At 42.9% G+C, this 14,741-nt stretch overlaps 1 protein-coding gene and 1 long non-coding RNA gene across 2 annotated transcripts in view; one reads left to right on the top strand and one right to left on the bottom strand.

Annotated features, from left to right (window-relative positions):
- Positions 1–14,741, bottom strand: part of LOC128315771 (uncharacterized) — a 77,232-nt gene that overhangs the window by 23,691 nt on the left and 38,800 nt on the right. The window lies entirely within an intron of this gene.
- LOC106976131 (DLA class II histocompatibility antigen, DR-1 beta chain) lies at positions 1,099–13,944 on the top strand. The gene is made up of 6 exons (XM_015073542.3): positions 1,099–1,195; positions 7,394–7,663; positions 11,696–11,977; positions 12,676–12,786; positions 13,193–13,216; positions 13,510–13,944. The coding sequence occupies exons 1-6, from the start codon at positions 1,114–1,116 to the stop codon at positions 13,521–13,523; spliced, it is 783 nt and encodes a 260-aa protein (XP_014929028.3). The 5' UTR covers positions 1,099–1,113; the 3' UTR covers positions 13,524–13,944.

The raw sequence follows: 14,741 nt of genomic DNA, 5'->3' as shown, positions 1-14,741 counted from the left end.
TTTCAGTGTTTCTGATATAGAATTACCTTTCTTTGCCATTCCTTTTATTCTATAATCTAAGGTGAACCTTAGCTTAGCTTTCCTAGATTATCACATCACAATTAGCTTCTGAGTAAATTAGGATTATAGTTTGTCAAATTAAGTGTGACATTCTCCTGGTCATGATCACATGATTTCCAATAGTACTGAATTATCAGTGGGGTCCAGGAACATGGCTTCTTCTCAAATCCAGGGACAATAATGACTTCTACCCAACCTCTCCACAAAATGTTAAACATAATAGAAATATATTTTTCCAAAGTAAGTGAGATACCATTTCTGTTCTGAAACTTGCACAGTATTATGCTGAGAACTCTGGAGTAATGATTGAAAACAATAAATTGGATTTAGGAATTTGGGGACCACTGTTACCTTTACTAGGAGGGACACTTGACGTGAGCTGTGGGTGTCATTACATAAGGTAAATGCAAATGTTATGTCCAGCAGTGAGTGACACTAATGAGGGAATCTTTTCAAGGAACTAGAATTACAACACAGCAGCCATCTGGATTTATATAAATAAAATGCCGTCAGGGCCTTCATTTCAAGGTTAAGTAATTTGAGAGGTTAAGTAATTTCCCCAAACCTACAACACTATGTTATGGTGCAAAAAAGACAAGATTAAAGGTCTTTCTGACTTACAATTCTCTTCCCACCACCCCTTCAGCTCCTAAATACACTCACACGCACATTTGTTGAAACAACTCTGTCTTCGAGTAAGAGAAATAAATGCTCCTAGAGTTTCAAACGTGTGAAGCACAAAATTGGCTCACCATAGAGGTCCAAAATGTTTCACATATAACTAGATCAACTCTTAAGAGTACTAAATTAAACCAATCTTTCTAACTCAGGAAATTCTAAGTTTCAAAATTGGATCTTAATAATGAATCTTTGACCAGCAACAGATGATGCTTTTCATCTCTGAGATTGATTGGTTTTCAACACAGAGATTACCCAATCCAGAAACAAAAATGAATTCCTTCGTTGGTATTACTTTGGATGTGGGTGAAGGATGGTCCTAGTCTTCACTGAAATTCGCCTGCTCCCCAGACCCTGTCCTCTCTGTTCTCCAACATGGCATGTCTGTGGCTCCCTAGAGGTTTGGTAATGCTGATGGTGCTGAGCCCTCCCCTGGCTTGGGCCAGGGATACCGCACGTAAGTACACACCTTGATGTATAAGCTATTGTGGGGTAGAGGTAGAAAGGGAGTTAGCTTTGTCACCACATCCAGGCCAGGTCCCTTAGAAAATTCTGACATTTTCTTCAGTGACCACCCATCTTTTTTATATGGATCCTCCATTCTTTCCACCAAAAAAAGAGCTTGCACACTTGCCCTTTCTACAAGAGCTTCAGAAGGGGCCTCCATATATATAGGCCATTTCTTCTTACTTCTCTTCTAATAAAACCTCTCCAGCCTTCCATCCCTTTCTTCCGGTTCTTCAGAAGATTTAGAAATAATGGGGTCCAAACGGTTTCCCATCCAGTTGTTCCCTTTTTTATGTTGAGTTATGCCAGAAAAAGGGTAAGTTTGTCTGAAAATTTTATGGGGAGTCCAAAGAAATTAGAAAGATCTCTTTTAGAAGACTTTGTGTTATGGCCTCAGCAGGATCTCTGATGATGGTGCCTCTCCCTAATATGTGAAGATATATTAAAGGGTCTCCCGCATTATCTCCTATCCTTTACCCCCAAATGCTAAGGTTTGTAAGACCTGTATCCCTGTGCTATAGATTCTCTGACAGATGCTGGGATTTGTTTTCCCTCTATTTCTTCTGTGGAGAGTAGCCTAGAACTGAAGCAGAGAACCTTGGTACTTGAAATGACCCTATAGGTAAGGAGCATCCCTGGGTGTTCTTTGATGCCTTAAAGAACTTAAAATATCTTCTAAAACCTTGCCATAGGTTAGTGTTCATTATGAATCTATTTTGGCCTTTCTATACTATCAGCTTCTCCTACATCTCCTTTCTCTGGCCTAAGCCCACAAGAAGGTATTCAACTAATACAGAAAAAATTATATGAAATTCTATTTGCATATGTCAAAAATAGTCAAGTATCAGCAATTTCATATGGTTCAAACTGGACACCCTGAGCAGGGTACCACTGGTGTGAAGGTTGTTTATATTCCTGGGGCTGAAAGTCAAGGGAACTCTCTGGCCCCTCCTGGAGTCTTAGTCTTAGCCTGGAGTCTTAGCCCTGAAGTCTTTGTAGGGTCATTCATCATGCCCTCTCCTTAATTAGCCATGTTTTTTTCCTCTACTTCCAGTTCCTCCCTATTCTTTCTTCAGCAATGTCATCACCATTACTGAAAATCCCCACTGTTTGCCCAGACCCTCAGCACTATCACAGATCCATTGGATGAAATGAATTATAATGAAGTGTTCTCCTTCTTAAAACCACTTTTCCTTACCTGGGAATGTGTCTTCTGACTAGTAGGAATAGAAAGAGGAAGTTGGAATTTTTCACAGGAAGCAGATGGGATCTAATGTATTATCAGAATAAAAGAATGTTGGAGCTTGAGCCCCTTCATACTTCCAGAATACTCGCAATGATCAGGTCCCAGAACACTGGGTTTCTTCATTTGGGCCACAGATATTCTTAAGCAACTGTTATGTACTGGGTTCTGTTCTAGGATCAGAGAATTCTATTTGGATAAGAAAGAAAGGCCCTACTGTCATGGAACTTACCTAACGACAATAATAGGATAAATATTTAACAAAAAAGAAAAAAATTCCAGAGAGAGCTATAAATGCTCTTTAAAAAATATATCAGGACTGTGAAATGGAGAGAACTGGTTTCACTGACTTCAGCACAGTGGGTAGGTAGTTCTCCCTGAAAAGTGACACTAGTTGACACATGAGTGATGAGAACAAGCCAGTCATATGAAGGGTCTAAGAGACAAGTGTTCCAGGGAGAGGGAACAGGGGAAAGGTCAATGTGTGGGAAAATGTTTGCTGAGTTTAGAAGACAGAAAGAAGGCAAGAGTGGCTGAAGCATAGCAAGGAAGTTGGAGAGTGACATAAGATAAGGTTGGAGAGGACGAAAGGAGCCAAATCATCTTAGATCCTGATGGCAATGGTAAGAAATTTGATTTTTATTTAGAGAGATATGTGGGGCTACATAAGGGATAAAGGTGAGTCCATTTATATTTTAAAAAATAATTCTAGGCACCATGTGGAGATTGGAAAGTAGAAGGCCACAAATGGAGTCAGGGAGACCATCTGGGAGCATGATATAATTCTCCAGGGAAGACATACTTGTGGCTTCATTTAGTGTGGTAGTGGGTGACGAAGACAGTAGTGAAGGCGAAGTGAACAGATATGGGACAGATATTTGTAGGACATGTTAATGAATTAAACGGGTGGGGTGGGTAGGTAGAAAATCAAGCTTATCCCTAAGGATTTTGTCTTCAATATTGAGTAGGTGGATGCTGATGCTGTTTACTGAGATAGGGAAAACTGAGAGAGGAAATTATTTGAAGTGGTAGTTAGAAATAAAGACTTTCTTTCAGTTTGAAATGATTGTTTTTAACTTCTTCTTTAAATTTTTTTAATGTTTATTTTTGAGAGAGAGTGAGAGAGAGAGAGAGAGAGACAAAGCATGAGCAGGGGAGGGGCAGAGAGAGGGAGACACAGAATCCAAAGCAGGCTCCGGGCTCTGAGTTGTCAGCACAGAGTCTGACGTGGGGCTCAAACCCACGAATGGTGGGATCATGACCGGAGCTGAAGTCGGACGCTTAGCTGACTGAGACACCCAGGCGCCCCAAGTTTGAAATGATTTTTGATATTTATGTGGAACTCTCATTGGTCAGAGAGAGAGTTCAAGAGGAGGCCAGGTCTGGAGGTATGTATGTTGGTGTCATCGACACATGTGCTGTGTTAAATTCCAGGAAAGTAGAGGAGGTCACATAGGGACAGAAGAGGGCAAAAACCAATGAGTTAGCCAAGGTGACTGAAAAAGGTACCCAACACATGGAAGTCAAGGAAAGTAGTTTTCTTCACCGAGGAGGGAATGGCCGGTTGTGGTAAGTACCACCAAGAAGTGGGTGAATTGAGAACGTGACAGCAAAGTGAACTGGGTTTGGTGGACTTGATGTTTGCAGATTCGGTTGAATATCCAAAATAGAAACTGGACTGGAGCATTTGAAAAGAGAATGGGAGCTAAAGAAATGGAGGATGGATTAGAGATAACTCTTGAGTAGTTGATCTCAGGGAAAGACTGTGCTCTGGGATCGGGAAGCAGCTGGACCTAAAATATAAGAATAAAAGAGCACAGGGCAGGTGTGAGGAAAGGGCACAGAACTTTTTGGCCCTCGCCAAGCATGCCAGTCTCCCAGAATCTCCACCTGTTCACTAACCCAAAAGCTCCCTGAACCATGACTTTTGGACTTTTATGGAGGCCTCATCACATAAGCATCATTGATTAAATCCTTGACCATGATGACCGAACTCCAGCTTCAGCGTTTCCGCCCTCCCTGGAGGTCAGGGGGATGGGACTAAAAGTTTCAACCCACTTGGTTGATTCTCCTGACAACAAGCCCCAATCCCAAAGGGGTATCCAAAAGTCACCTCATCAACGTAACAAAAGACACCTTTATTGCTCTTATCACTTAGGACATTTCTAGAGTCTCAGGAGTTCTGTGCCAGAAACTCAGACTAAGACCAAGTATATATTTCTTATTATAAATCATAATATAACAGCAACTGATTGCCAAGACAAAGAAACCAGTAAACTTTGGTCCTGAACAAATTTATTTTGCTGGAAAAACAGCTCTCCATTAGAACTAGATTTTTTGAAAATGTAAGTTTCATGTAGGACCCAGATTTTAAAGAGGTATGATACTGGAACTTTTTTCCATGTAATTTTCAGCTTCTTCATGATTAACAGTGACTTTTTCACCATTTTTTTCCAGATGGTTTTCACTAGTGGCTGTCATGCAGAGATAGCTCACCACCCCTCCTCCCTGTTTCTTCACCCCATGATTATTTGACAATATCTGGAGCCAATAATGGTTCTCACACTAGGGTTTTCCTCTGACAACGAGTGGGTAGAGGCCAGGGAGGCTGGTAAACAGCCTACTATGTCCAGAACAGGCCTCCCCAATCCACAATTACAAAAATGATGTGGCCCAAAATGTCTATATAGTGCTGAGGCTGAAAACTGCTTTATACTGTACTACTTCTAACATTTCTACACTCACACGTTATATACGCACTCATCCTCCAATTTAGTATTCCATGGTAAATTTTAGCTTGTTTCATTACTAGACAGTTGCACAAATTCACCGCCTTTTGTGTTGAATCCATTCATTCAAAGCAAGTGCAACTCTTCATTTTTATTTTTTGCTTTAAGCCAAGTTTTTCAATATTTCATGAGCTTTTGCTCATTACATCTTTATCGACTTTCAACAGCGTGCGTTTTTAAGTTTTAAATAGTGGTGACTGACACAAATATTTTCCAGTACAATGCCTCACATTTCTGCAGTAATTCTATTTTCTAGACCATTGATGATATCAGAAGCTTCCATTTATCCATATTACTTTGTTTTAATGTTTATTTTATTCTTGAGAGAGAGAGAGCACAAGCAGAGGAGACAGAGACAGAACCTGAAACAGGCTCCTGGCTCTGAGCTGTAAGCACAGAGCCCAATGTGGGGCTCAAACCCACAAACAGTGAGATCATGACCTGAGCTGAAGTCAGGCACAACTGACTGAGCCACCCAGACCCCTCTATCCCTCACTTTTAACCACAGGGTTATTCTTTAACTCTTTTGGCATTGTCAAATGACAAAACTAAATCAATTTAGTAAACTATGTGATATCCTTTATTCAAGGCAAAATAATCCATGGATGGGGGAGTAAAGTGACTCACAAACCGTGGAGCACTTTCCCCAAGGGATTTGAACATTTATAGAGCATTAGAAGAGGGAACATGGAGACAGTGCATGATTGGCTAGAAGGTTAGGGATTTCCTTGTAAGGTGAGCAGGTGTGACTTTCCAAAGTCAGGTAAGCTAGCTAAACCTGAGTTGGAGAATTGTGATTGGTATCTGTTAAGATTGTTTGACAGGTGTTTCCTGTAAGTGCAGGATGACTTAAGTTTAGATTTGGGATGTGAGTGAGATGCTGGGGTGGCCTCCATTTTATGGGTCCTGATAAAGAAATTAACTTTATTTTCACAGTTAAATGACATACAGACAAAAACACCAAATCTATATACATTTATATCATATATATCTATGCTTACACATATTAAAGCTACAGAATCACAAGTAAGAGCTCTGAGACACATTTGACTCCTTAATTCATCAGATCATATTTGCCGTATGAATTTTGGCACCAAAAAAAAAAAAAAAACACTTGATTTTCTGAGCTTCCTGGATTTAGAAATTCGGAAGTGGGATTGTGACCCTGTACTAGGATCACAGTTTTACTCTCCTTAAAACTCTTCATAGTTTCCCATTATATGTAATATAAAGTCAAAATCCTAATATCACCCTCAGGCTTTAAGTGCCCAGCCCCATGTGATTTCTCCTTTCCTACTCTCCTTTCCTAATCGTTTCCCTTTCCTCCTCTCACTGTCTGTGCTTCAGTGAACTCTTTTCTTCTGGTTTCCCAAGCAAATTCACCAACAGCTCTTTCAGGCTTTTGCACATTGTATTACCCTTACCTGAAATGTGTCTTCCTTTCTCCCAAACACACACACACACACACACACACCCTCTAGTTCACATCTAGTTACTCTTTCCTGTCACATCCTAAACATCCCCCTTGAGACCACCTGTCTGGCACCCTAAGGAAACTCAGATCACCCAGTTATCCTCTGCTCTAGAACTGCAGGCTTGTCTTGTGACATTTCTCCCCCCAGGTAAATAAAGTCCTGCCTCGCTGGGTTTTGTCCATTACTTTCCATAAATTTGCACCCGAGAGTGGAGGGGATGTGGGGGTGTTTCCCTTCTCTGGGTTCGCCGGGGTGACAGGCGCCTGAGTCACTCAGCCCAGACCAAGTGTTGGGTGGGGGTGGGGGAGGGGGACGCAGGTGGGACCTGTGTGAGGCCAGGAAAGGGCTGTGGGAGGCGAGGAGGGAGGTGGGTGTCTGTCCAGAGGAGGCCTCCAGGAGGAGGCAGTGAGGGGCAAATCCTCAGGCTGGGAGGTCCGCCTCTGAACCGGAAACCAGTGACCCTGAGAGGCTCCCAGGAGAGGGGTCACCTCCCCCGCCTCCCACCCCCCCCAACCCCCGCCGCTAGAGGAGAGAAGAGCCTTGGGTGCTGGTGGTTTGGGGGTGTGGGTGGAGCTCCGAGGGGTGGCGGCATCAGTGTCTTCCGGGAGCCCGTGTGTGACCGCGTCGCCCTGTCCCCACAGCACATTTCTTAATCATGGGGAAGGCCGAGTGCCATTTCACCAACGGGACAGAGCGGGTGCGATTCCTGGCCAGATATTTCTATAACCGGGAGGAGTTAGCTCGCTTCGACAGCGAAGTGGGGGAGTTCCGGGCAGTGACGGAGCTGGGGCGGCCTGACGCCAAGCACTGGAATGGGCAGAAGGACTTCATGGAGCAGACGCGGACAGCGGTGGACTGGTTCTGCAGACACAACTACGGTGTTGTTGAGAGCTTCACGGTGCAGCGGCGAGGTGAGCGGGGCAGGGGGGCTGGGGCGGCCGGGGCTGCGCGTGTGCGACTGTGAGACAGAGACTGGGTCCCAGTGAGCCTACAGGGTGTTGAGCAAGTGCACGTTACGGGGATCCCTGCGAGAGTGCGACGTCAGGGAGTGTGGTGGTGTGCCTTTATTACTGTGGGGACAGCGTGGTTGTGTCCTTGTGTGACTGTGGAGACAGTGTGGTGTGTCCGTGTGTGACTGTGAGGAGGGCGTGGATGTGTCCGTGTGTGACTCTGGGGACCATGTGGTTGTGACCATGTGGACAGTGTGGTGTGTCCGTGTGTGACTGTGGGGACAGTGTGGGAGGGGTGCCCTGTGATGTGAGAGGGACAGAGAATGGATGTGAGGGGGGCTGTGGGCCTAGATGTGGGGGCAGGGAGGGAGGGTGTGTGGGGAGAGGGAGCAGAGGGGGGTGTCAGGCATCCTTGGTGGCCTCTGAGGCAGAGGTTAGACAGTACAGGGGCTGGAGGTGGTGGACTGACTGGGGCAGGTCATTGGAGACATGGAGAAGGCAGAGGACAGTGTCTCCAGTTGGGGGCGAACGTTTACCAGAAGGCAGATGAGGATAGAAAAGAGTGGGGAGAATGTGAGGCCAGTCACACTCTGTTTCTGACATGTGTGTGCCCTTCTTTCTTTCTTTTTTTTTTTTAATTTTTTTTTCATTCAGTGTTGTTGACATACAATGTTTCATTAGTTTCAGGTGTACAACATAACACCTTTGACAAGTTATACACTAATCAGTGCCCAGCACAAATGTACCATCTGTCACCATTTGTGACTATTACAGTGTCATTGACTATAGTCTTTGTGTCGTGCCTCCTATTCCCATGGTTTACTCATCTCATAACTGGAAGCCTGAATCTCCCACTCCCCTTCACACATTTTGTCCATTGCCCACCTCCTTTCCATTTGGCAACCATCAGTTTGTTCTCTGTATTTCTAGGCGTGATTCTGCTTTTTGTTTGTTTATTCACATGTATTTTTTAGATTCCTCATGAGTGAAATCATACAGTATTTGTCTTTATGAGTCTGACTTAGTTCACTTAGCATAATACCCTCTAGATCCCCCCATGTTATCCAAATGGCAAGAATCCCATTTTTTTTATGGCTGTGTAATACTCCATTGTATATATGTACCACATCCTCCTTATCCATTCTTCTATTGATGGACACTTAGGTTGTTTCCATATCTTGGCTATTGTAAATAATGTTGCAATAAACATAGGAGTGTATATATCTTTTTGAATTAGTGTTTTTATTTTCATCAGATAGATACCTAGGAGTGAAATTATTAGATCATATGGTATTTCTAATTTTTTTTTTGAGGATGCTCCATACTCTGTTCTACAGTGGCTGCACCAATTTGCATTCCCATAAACAGTGTATAGGGGGTTCCTTTTTCTCCAAATCCTTGACCACACTTGTAACTTCTGACCTTTTGTATTTTAGCCATTCTGAATGGTATAATGTAATATTTCATTGTGGTTTTGATTTGCATTTCCTTGATGATTGGTGATGTTGAGCATCTTTTCATGTGTCTGTTAGCCATCTGTATGTGTTCCTTGGGAAATGTCTGCCCATTTTTTAATCAGATTTTTTTAAGATTTTAAGTTTTTTAAGATTGTTTATTCTTGAGTAATCTCTATACCCATCATGAGGCTCAAACTCACAATCCCAAGATCAAGAGTTGCATGCCCTACCTACTGAGCCAGCCAGGCATTCAATCAGGTGTGTGTGTGTGTGTGTGTGTGTGTGTGTGTGTGTGTATGTATGTGTGTATTGAGTTTATAAGTTCTTTCTATATTCTGGATATTAACCCCTTAGAGTATATATAATTTTCAAATATCTTCTTTCATTCAGTAGGTTGCCTTTTTGTCTTGTTGATGATTTCCTTCATTGTACAAAAGGTTATTTGGATGTAGTCCCAATAGTTTATTTTCCTTTTGTTTCCTTTGCCTTGGGAGCCATATCTAGAAAAATGTTACTATAGCCAGTCTCTGAGAAATTACTGCCTGTTCTCTTGTAGGATTTTTCTGTTTTAGCACATGCCTTTCTTAATTCTGAAAATTCTGAGATAGGGGCACCTGGGTGGCTCAATCAGTTAAGCATCCAACTTTGGTTCAGGTCATGATCTCTCAGTGAGTCTGAGCCCCAAGTCAGGCTCTGTATTGACAGCTCAGAGCCTGGACCCAGCTTTGGATTCTGTCTCCCTCTCTGTCTGCCCCTCTCCTGCTCATGCTCTGTCACTCTCTCTTTCTCGAAATAAATAAACATTAAAAAAAATTTTTTTTAATTCTGAAAACCCTAAAATAAGTGTTCCTCTGTGTACATAAGCATTTCACTGAGAAAAAAAAAATATCAGACTAATTGTTGAGGGCTGGGAAACTTTGAGGCACCTCTACTCTCTCTAAGGCTTCTGTTCGGTAAATTTCCTGGGACTTTTTTCTTTTCTTAGAGAATATGTTTACACATAGTTGAAATGATTGTAAAACTACCTTTCGAATTATAATTTTGATTCTTATCATTAACATACTGATGTATCTCTTTTTATAATGTCAATCATATTTAAGTAGCTAATACTATTTGTATAGTTACAGCAATTTACTTCACAATCCCCTTTGTTAGGTTCTTTCAATATTGACACTAAGTTGGAAATTTCTCTATTTTGTTTTCTAAGCTTCTACTTTTTTCACATATTTATATGCAAATTATAATTACTGACCTAAGTATTTTCTATTATCCTATTCTGAGATCCCAGTTTTTTTCAGTAATTTTGTGGGTTCCCTATGTAGTAAGATTGACACTTAGCTGCTATTTGATTCAGCATTTTCACCATTTTCGGGTATATATCTCATTCTGTTTTTTATTTTCCAGGTTAAGAATTTACACATTTTTACTTACTGAAATGTACTGTAAAATTGTTGCCAATGATTCACCACCAATCTGAAACCTACTACTTTGTGGTATTATATAAATGTTGTCCACCAAGTTTTCCATTTCTTTTAAAACAATTGTATTGAGGGCCTGATAGTGTCAAAGATGGTCTCAAATGGTAAACACAAAACTAACGAATCCCAGACGCTGCCCTGGCTTCAAATATCAGTTGAGAAAAAGAGATAATTATAAAATAACAATTCCAATAAATGTGGCTTTTTGTTGTTGTTGTCGTCGTTGTTGTTGCCAAGGATAGAGATGGATCACCTGAGTGTAAAGATAAGAACTTTTGAATGAATGACTTTCCTTCCTTCTTTCGCTCTTCTTCAGGATCATGCTTTTCTTGAGACTCAACTCAGAGATACATAAAACCATCTCTGTGTGTTCCTGCCTCCCAGGGTGGAACCATTTCTGTCATTTTCTAAGGTGTGAGTGCACTGAGGTAACATTCCCTGGATTTCCTACCTTTTATCCCCATCTAGACAACTGCTGTTCCCCAATTTATTCACAATGCTTTGAATCATATTTTCTCTCAAAGTAAACAAAAACAATAAATAGCTAGCATATTATGAAAGCTGAGTTCCAGCCACTGTTTTACATATTTTAGATCCATCGATCCTCATAAAAGCCTAAGAGGTAAGTTAATATATTTTCCCCTTTGTAGGTGAGACTCAACTAAGGCACAGAAGAATTTAAAAATTCTCCCAGGTTCAACTAGTAAGAGTCAGAGCTTGGATTTAAGCCCAGGCAGCTTAGCTCCAGATGTGATACCTTCAATTAATATATCTTATGTCAGGCAAAGATTTGTAAACACTTCAACAATGAATAACTGTTTCACACTATGGAAAAAAAACACATAAATTTCCATAACACGTCTCGATTCTAATGGGCCTGTGCTGTCAGGATTGAATTCAAGACTCATGATACTGGCTGGTACTGGGTCACGTAGCCAGCTTTGAGGGAGGCCTGCACGAGATGCAGCCTGGGACCAGAGACCGGAGGCAGGAGGGCAGCCAGCCAGGGAGACTCACTCTGTTGTCCTCACTTAGTCCCGCTACCACTTGTCTTCTAGTTGAGCCGACAGTGACCGTGTTTCCCTCGAAGACACAGCCCCTGCAGCACCACAACCTCCTGGTCTGCTCCGTGAATGGTTTCTATCCAGGCCACATTGAGGTCAAGTGGTTCCGGAATGGCCAGGAGGAGGAGACTGGGGTCGTGTCCACAGGCCTGATCCGTAATGGAGACTGGACCTTCCAGACCCTGGTGATGCTGGAAACAGTTCCTCAGAGTGGAGAGGTCTATACCTGCAACGTGGAGCATCCAAGTCGCACGAGCCCTATCACCGTGGAATGGAGTGAGTAGCTTTCTGATCTCATAAGTTCCTCACCCAGCAGGGAGGGGACTTTGCTTTCCCTGAGTGTTAGGTCTCTCCTCTCCCCACATCATACTGTCATTTGCTCCATGTTCTCCTCACCACAGGTCCCTGGGGGTAGCCAAGTGATTGTTTCCACAAAGACCTTACTTCTTGGGAGACAGTTATGCCTGGCAGGCAGAAAGAGGTCATGCCTGTTTTGAGCCTCCCTGTGATATCACAGTTCATGGCTCCCCCTTGACCCTGGGCACCAGCCCCCCACCTCGGGTTGGACTTGTGCTTTTGGCACTGTTGCTCTGAGTTACCCATTGTGACCTAAAAAGAGGTACGTCATCTACAATGTAGGGACCTTCCTGACATGAGGAGAGTCCAATCTCACCTCAGGTTTCTATTAGCTCTGTTCCCCTGGACAAGCTACTTAAACCTCATGGAGTCCCACGCTCCTCCTCCATCAAATGTTGAAGTAGTGGATTTAACAGAGCTGTGATATTTAAAACGACTTCATTGCCTGAGTCTATTATATATTCAGTGTGATTTTTAAATCTCTTTTATGGTAACGTCCAATTATTCTAGTACCTTCAGGCAGACTTCTTCCCCCATTCTCAACGCTCTGAATCTGAGTTTCAGTTGGAGAAGGAGGACTAGGGATAAACATCACTACAACTAGCTTCTTCTCTCAGGGGTACAGTCTGACTCTGCACAGAGCAAGATGCTGAGTGGAATCGGGGGCTTTGTTCTGGGTCTGCTCTTCCTTGCGTTGGGTCTGTTCATCTACTTCAGGAATCAGAAAGGTAAGGCACCTGTTGGTAATTGAGACTCCCCGTAGAATTTTTAGGGGAAGAAATATGGCTTTTTTAAAGTTATTTCTCTGTGTATCAGTGGCTCTTTATAAAACATCTCTTTAACCTGGAAATTTCCTGGAAATCCAGACATTTCCTGGAAGCGCATGGAGATCTTGGGTAGAATCCCAGGGGCAAATGCAGAAGGAACCACTAATGAAATCACAGTGGATTTGTATGACAGAAATTTCATGGGTCACCCCTCTCACTTTCTGCTCTCCTCTCAGCCCTGCCATCATGTGATGTGGCTGGTGGTGTTAGAGAAGTCTAAGGAGTGGTCTCTGGGGCTGGGGACATTGTATCTGGGGACAGACTTGCCACCATACTTTTAAGTATATATGTTCCCCCTCTCTTGCAGGACACTCTGGACTTCCACCAACAGGTAATGCCTTTAATCCTCTTGTAGAGATAGACTTGGCCTCTTAGAACTGATGTAGAGACAACAAGCCAGGAGACAGAAATCATAGGAAGACTGAAATGTGATCAGACAGTTTGCAGTAAAGCTTCTTTTCACCTGTTAATAAATGGTTTGCACTCGAAAGTAGCTTTGGTTCAAGGATACTTAAGAATATGTTCTTCTTACTGTGGTGCTTTGACACGAGGCCCTGAGAGAGGGGAGAGGAAGCTGCTTGTGGAGGTGGGTCTGGGAACAACACTCTGCTCTGTCTTCTGCAGGACTCCTGAGCTGAAGTGGAGATGCTGACACTCCAGGAAGAACCTTCTTTTCAAGCTTCTTTGCAGAGTGAAAAGGTTCCCAGCTTGGCTAGGGGAAGAAATCTTACTGCTTTAAAAGTTAGTTCTCTGTAAATCAGTGGCCCTGTAGAAAGCATCTCTTTAACCAGGAAAGGGCCCATATTTCTTCCACAAACACGGTGCTTTCTCAGGATCTGGTTTGCCCTGGCTTCAGTGACCCCGCAGAACCCATGCTTCCTGATGGCTTCCTCCACCCCGTCCTTGACCTGGAAGCCCCAGTACTGACTGCAGTTCCTTATCTTCATTCTCTCTCGGCCCCCTGTGAATACAGCCCTTACAGCCTCCCCTGCATTGGAACTCACCTTCTGCTCACATGTCTTTAGAAGCTTTTCTCAAATAAACGTGGAGTGAAAATCACCCCTTTCACATAGTTTCAAGGAAAAGAAGTATTTAAAAAGGAGATAAAGGGAGGATTCTATCACATAACAATCATGGTTTTCATTTATACTCCTGAATTTTGGTTACATGTGAATCTGAAGATTTCCTTGGTTCCTTCCCTGTTTTTCCCTTGGGTCTTCTGCATTCTGTGACTTGGCATGTTTACCTGAGCTAGAAGGAAGCCCTTAATGAACCCATATCATGTTGGTGTCCTATGTCTCTGTGTTCTCAAAGAAAAAGACACACATGGGTCCCTTTGCACCATGGGATATGAAAGAAGACAACAAATACAAGAAATGCAGGTTTCAGTTCAAAATGGTGACAGAGGAAGATCCTGAACACACCTCTTCCCATGGACACACTGAATCTGTAGCTACATGTGGAACATTTTCCTCTGAAAAGAAAAAAAATGAAAACAAAAACAAGTAAAACTGGCAGGGTAACCCCTTTACATAGGGCAAAAGAGAGGGAAGCCAAATGGAAGTTAGTAGGAGAGGCTAAGATACAATGTCACCACAAACTCCAAGGCCAGCAGGCAGCCATAATAGGAGAGATCTCAAAGCCCAGAGTTTCTCCCTGAGGACTGAAGGGCTCATACCCCACATCAGGCACTCCAACTTTTAAGACCAACACCTGAGAGACAAACTCCCAAAGCATCTGGTTTTGACGACTGATGGGGCTAATGCCCATGAGACGCAGGGGGCTGTGGCAAACTGAGTGTTTGAAGGTAGAAGAGGGACAGTAAAGTATCCTCCAAACTGAGAAGGCACTTTGAG

This window comes from Acinonyx jubatus, chromosome B2 (genome assembly GCF_027475565.1).
Source record: "Acinonyx jubatus isolate Ajub_Pintada_27869175 chromosome B2, VMU_Ajub_asm_v1.0, whole genome shotgun sequence".
Classification (NCBI taxonomy): Eukaryota; Metazoa; Chordata; class Mammalia; order Carnivora; family Felidae; genus Acinonyx; species Acinonyx jubatus.
Note: the sequence above shows the minus strand (reverse complement) of the source record. Positions and strands in the feature narration are given on the sequence as shown.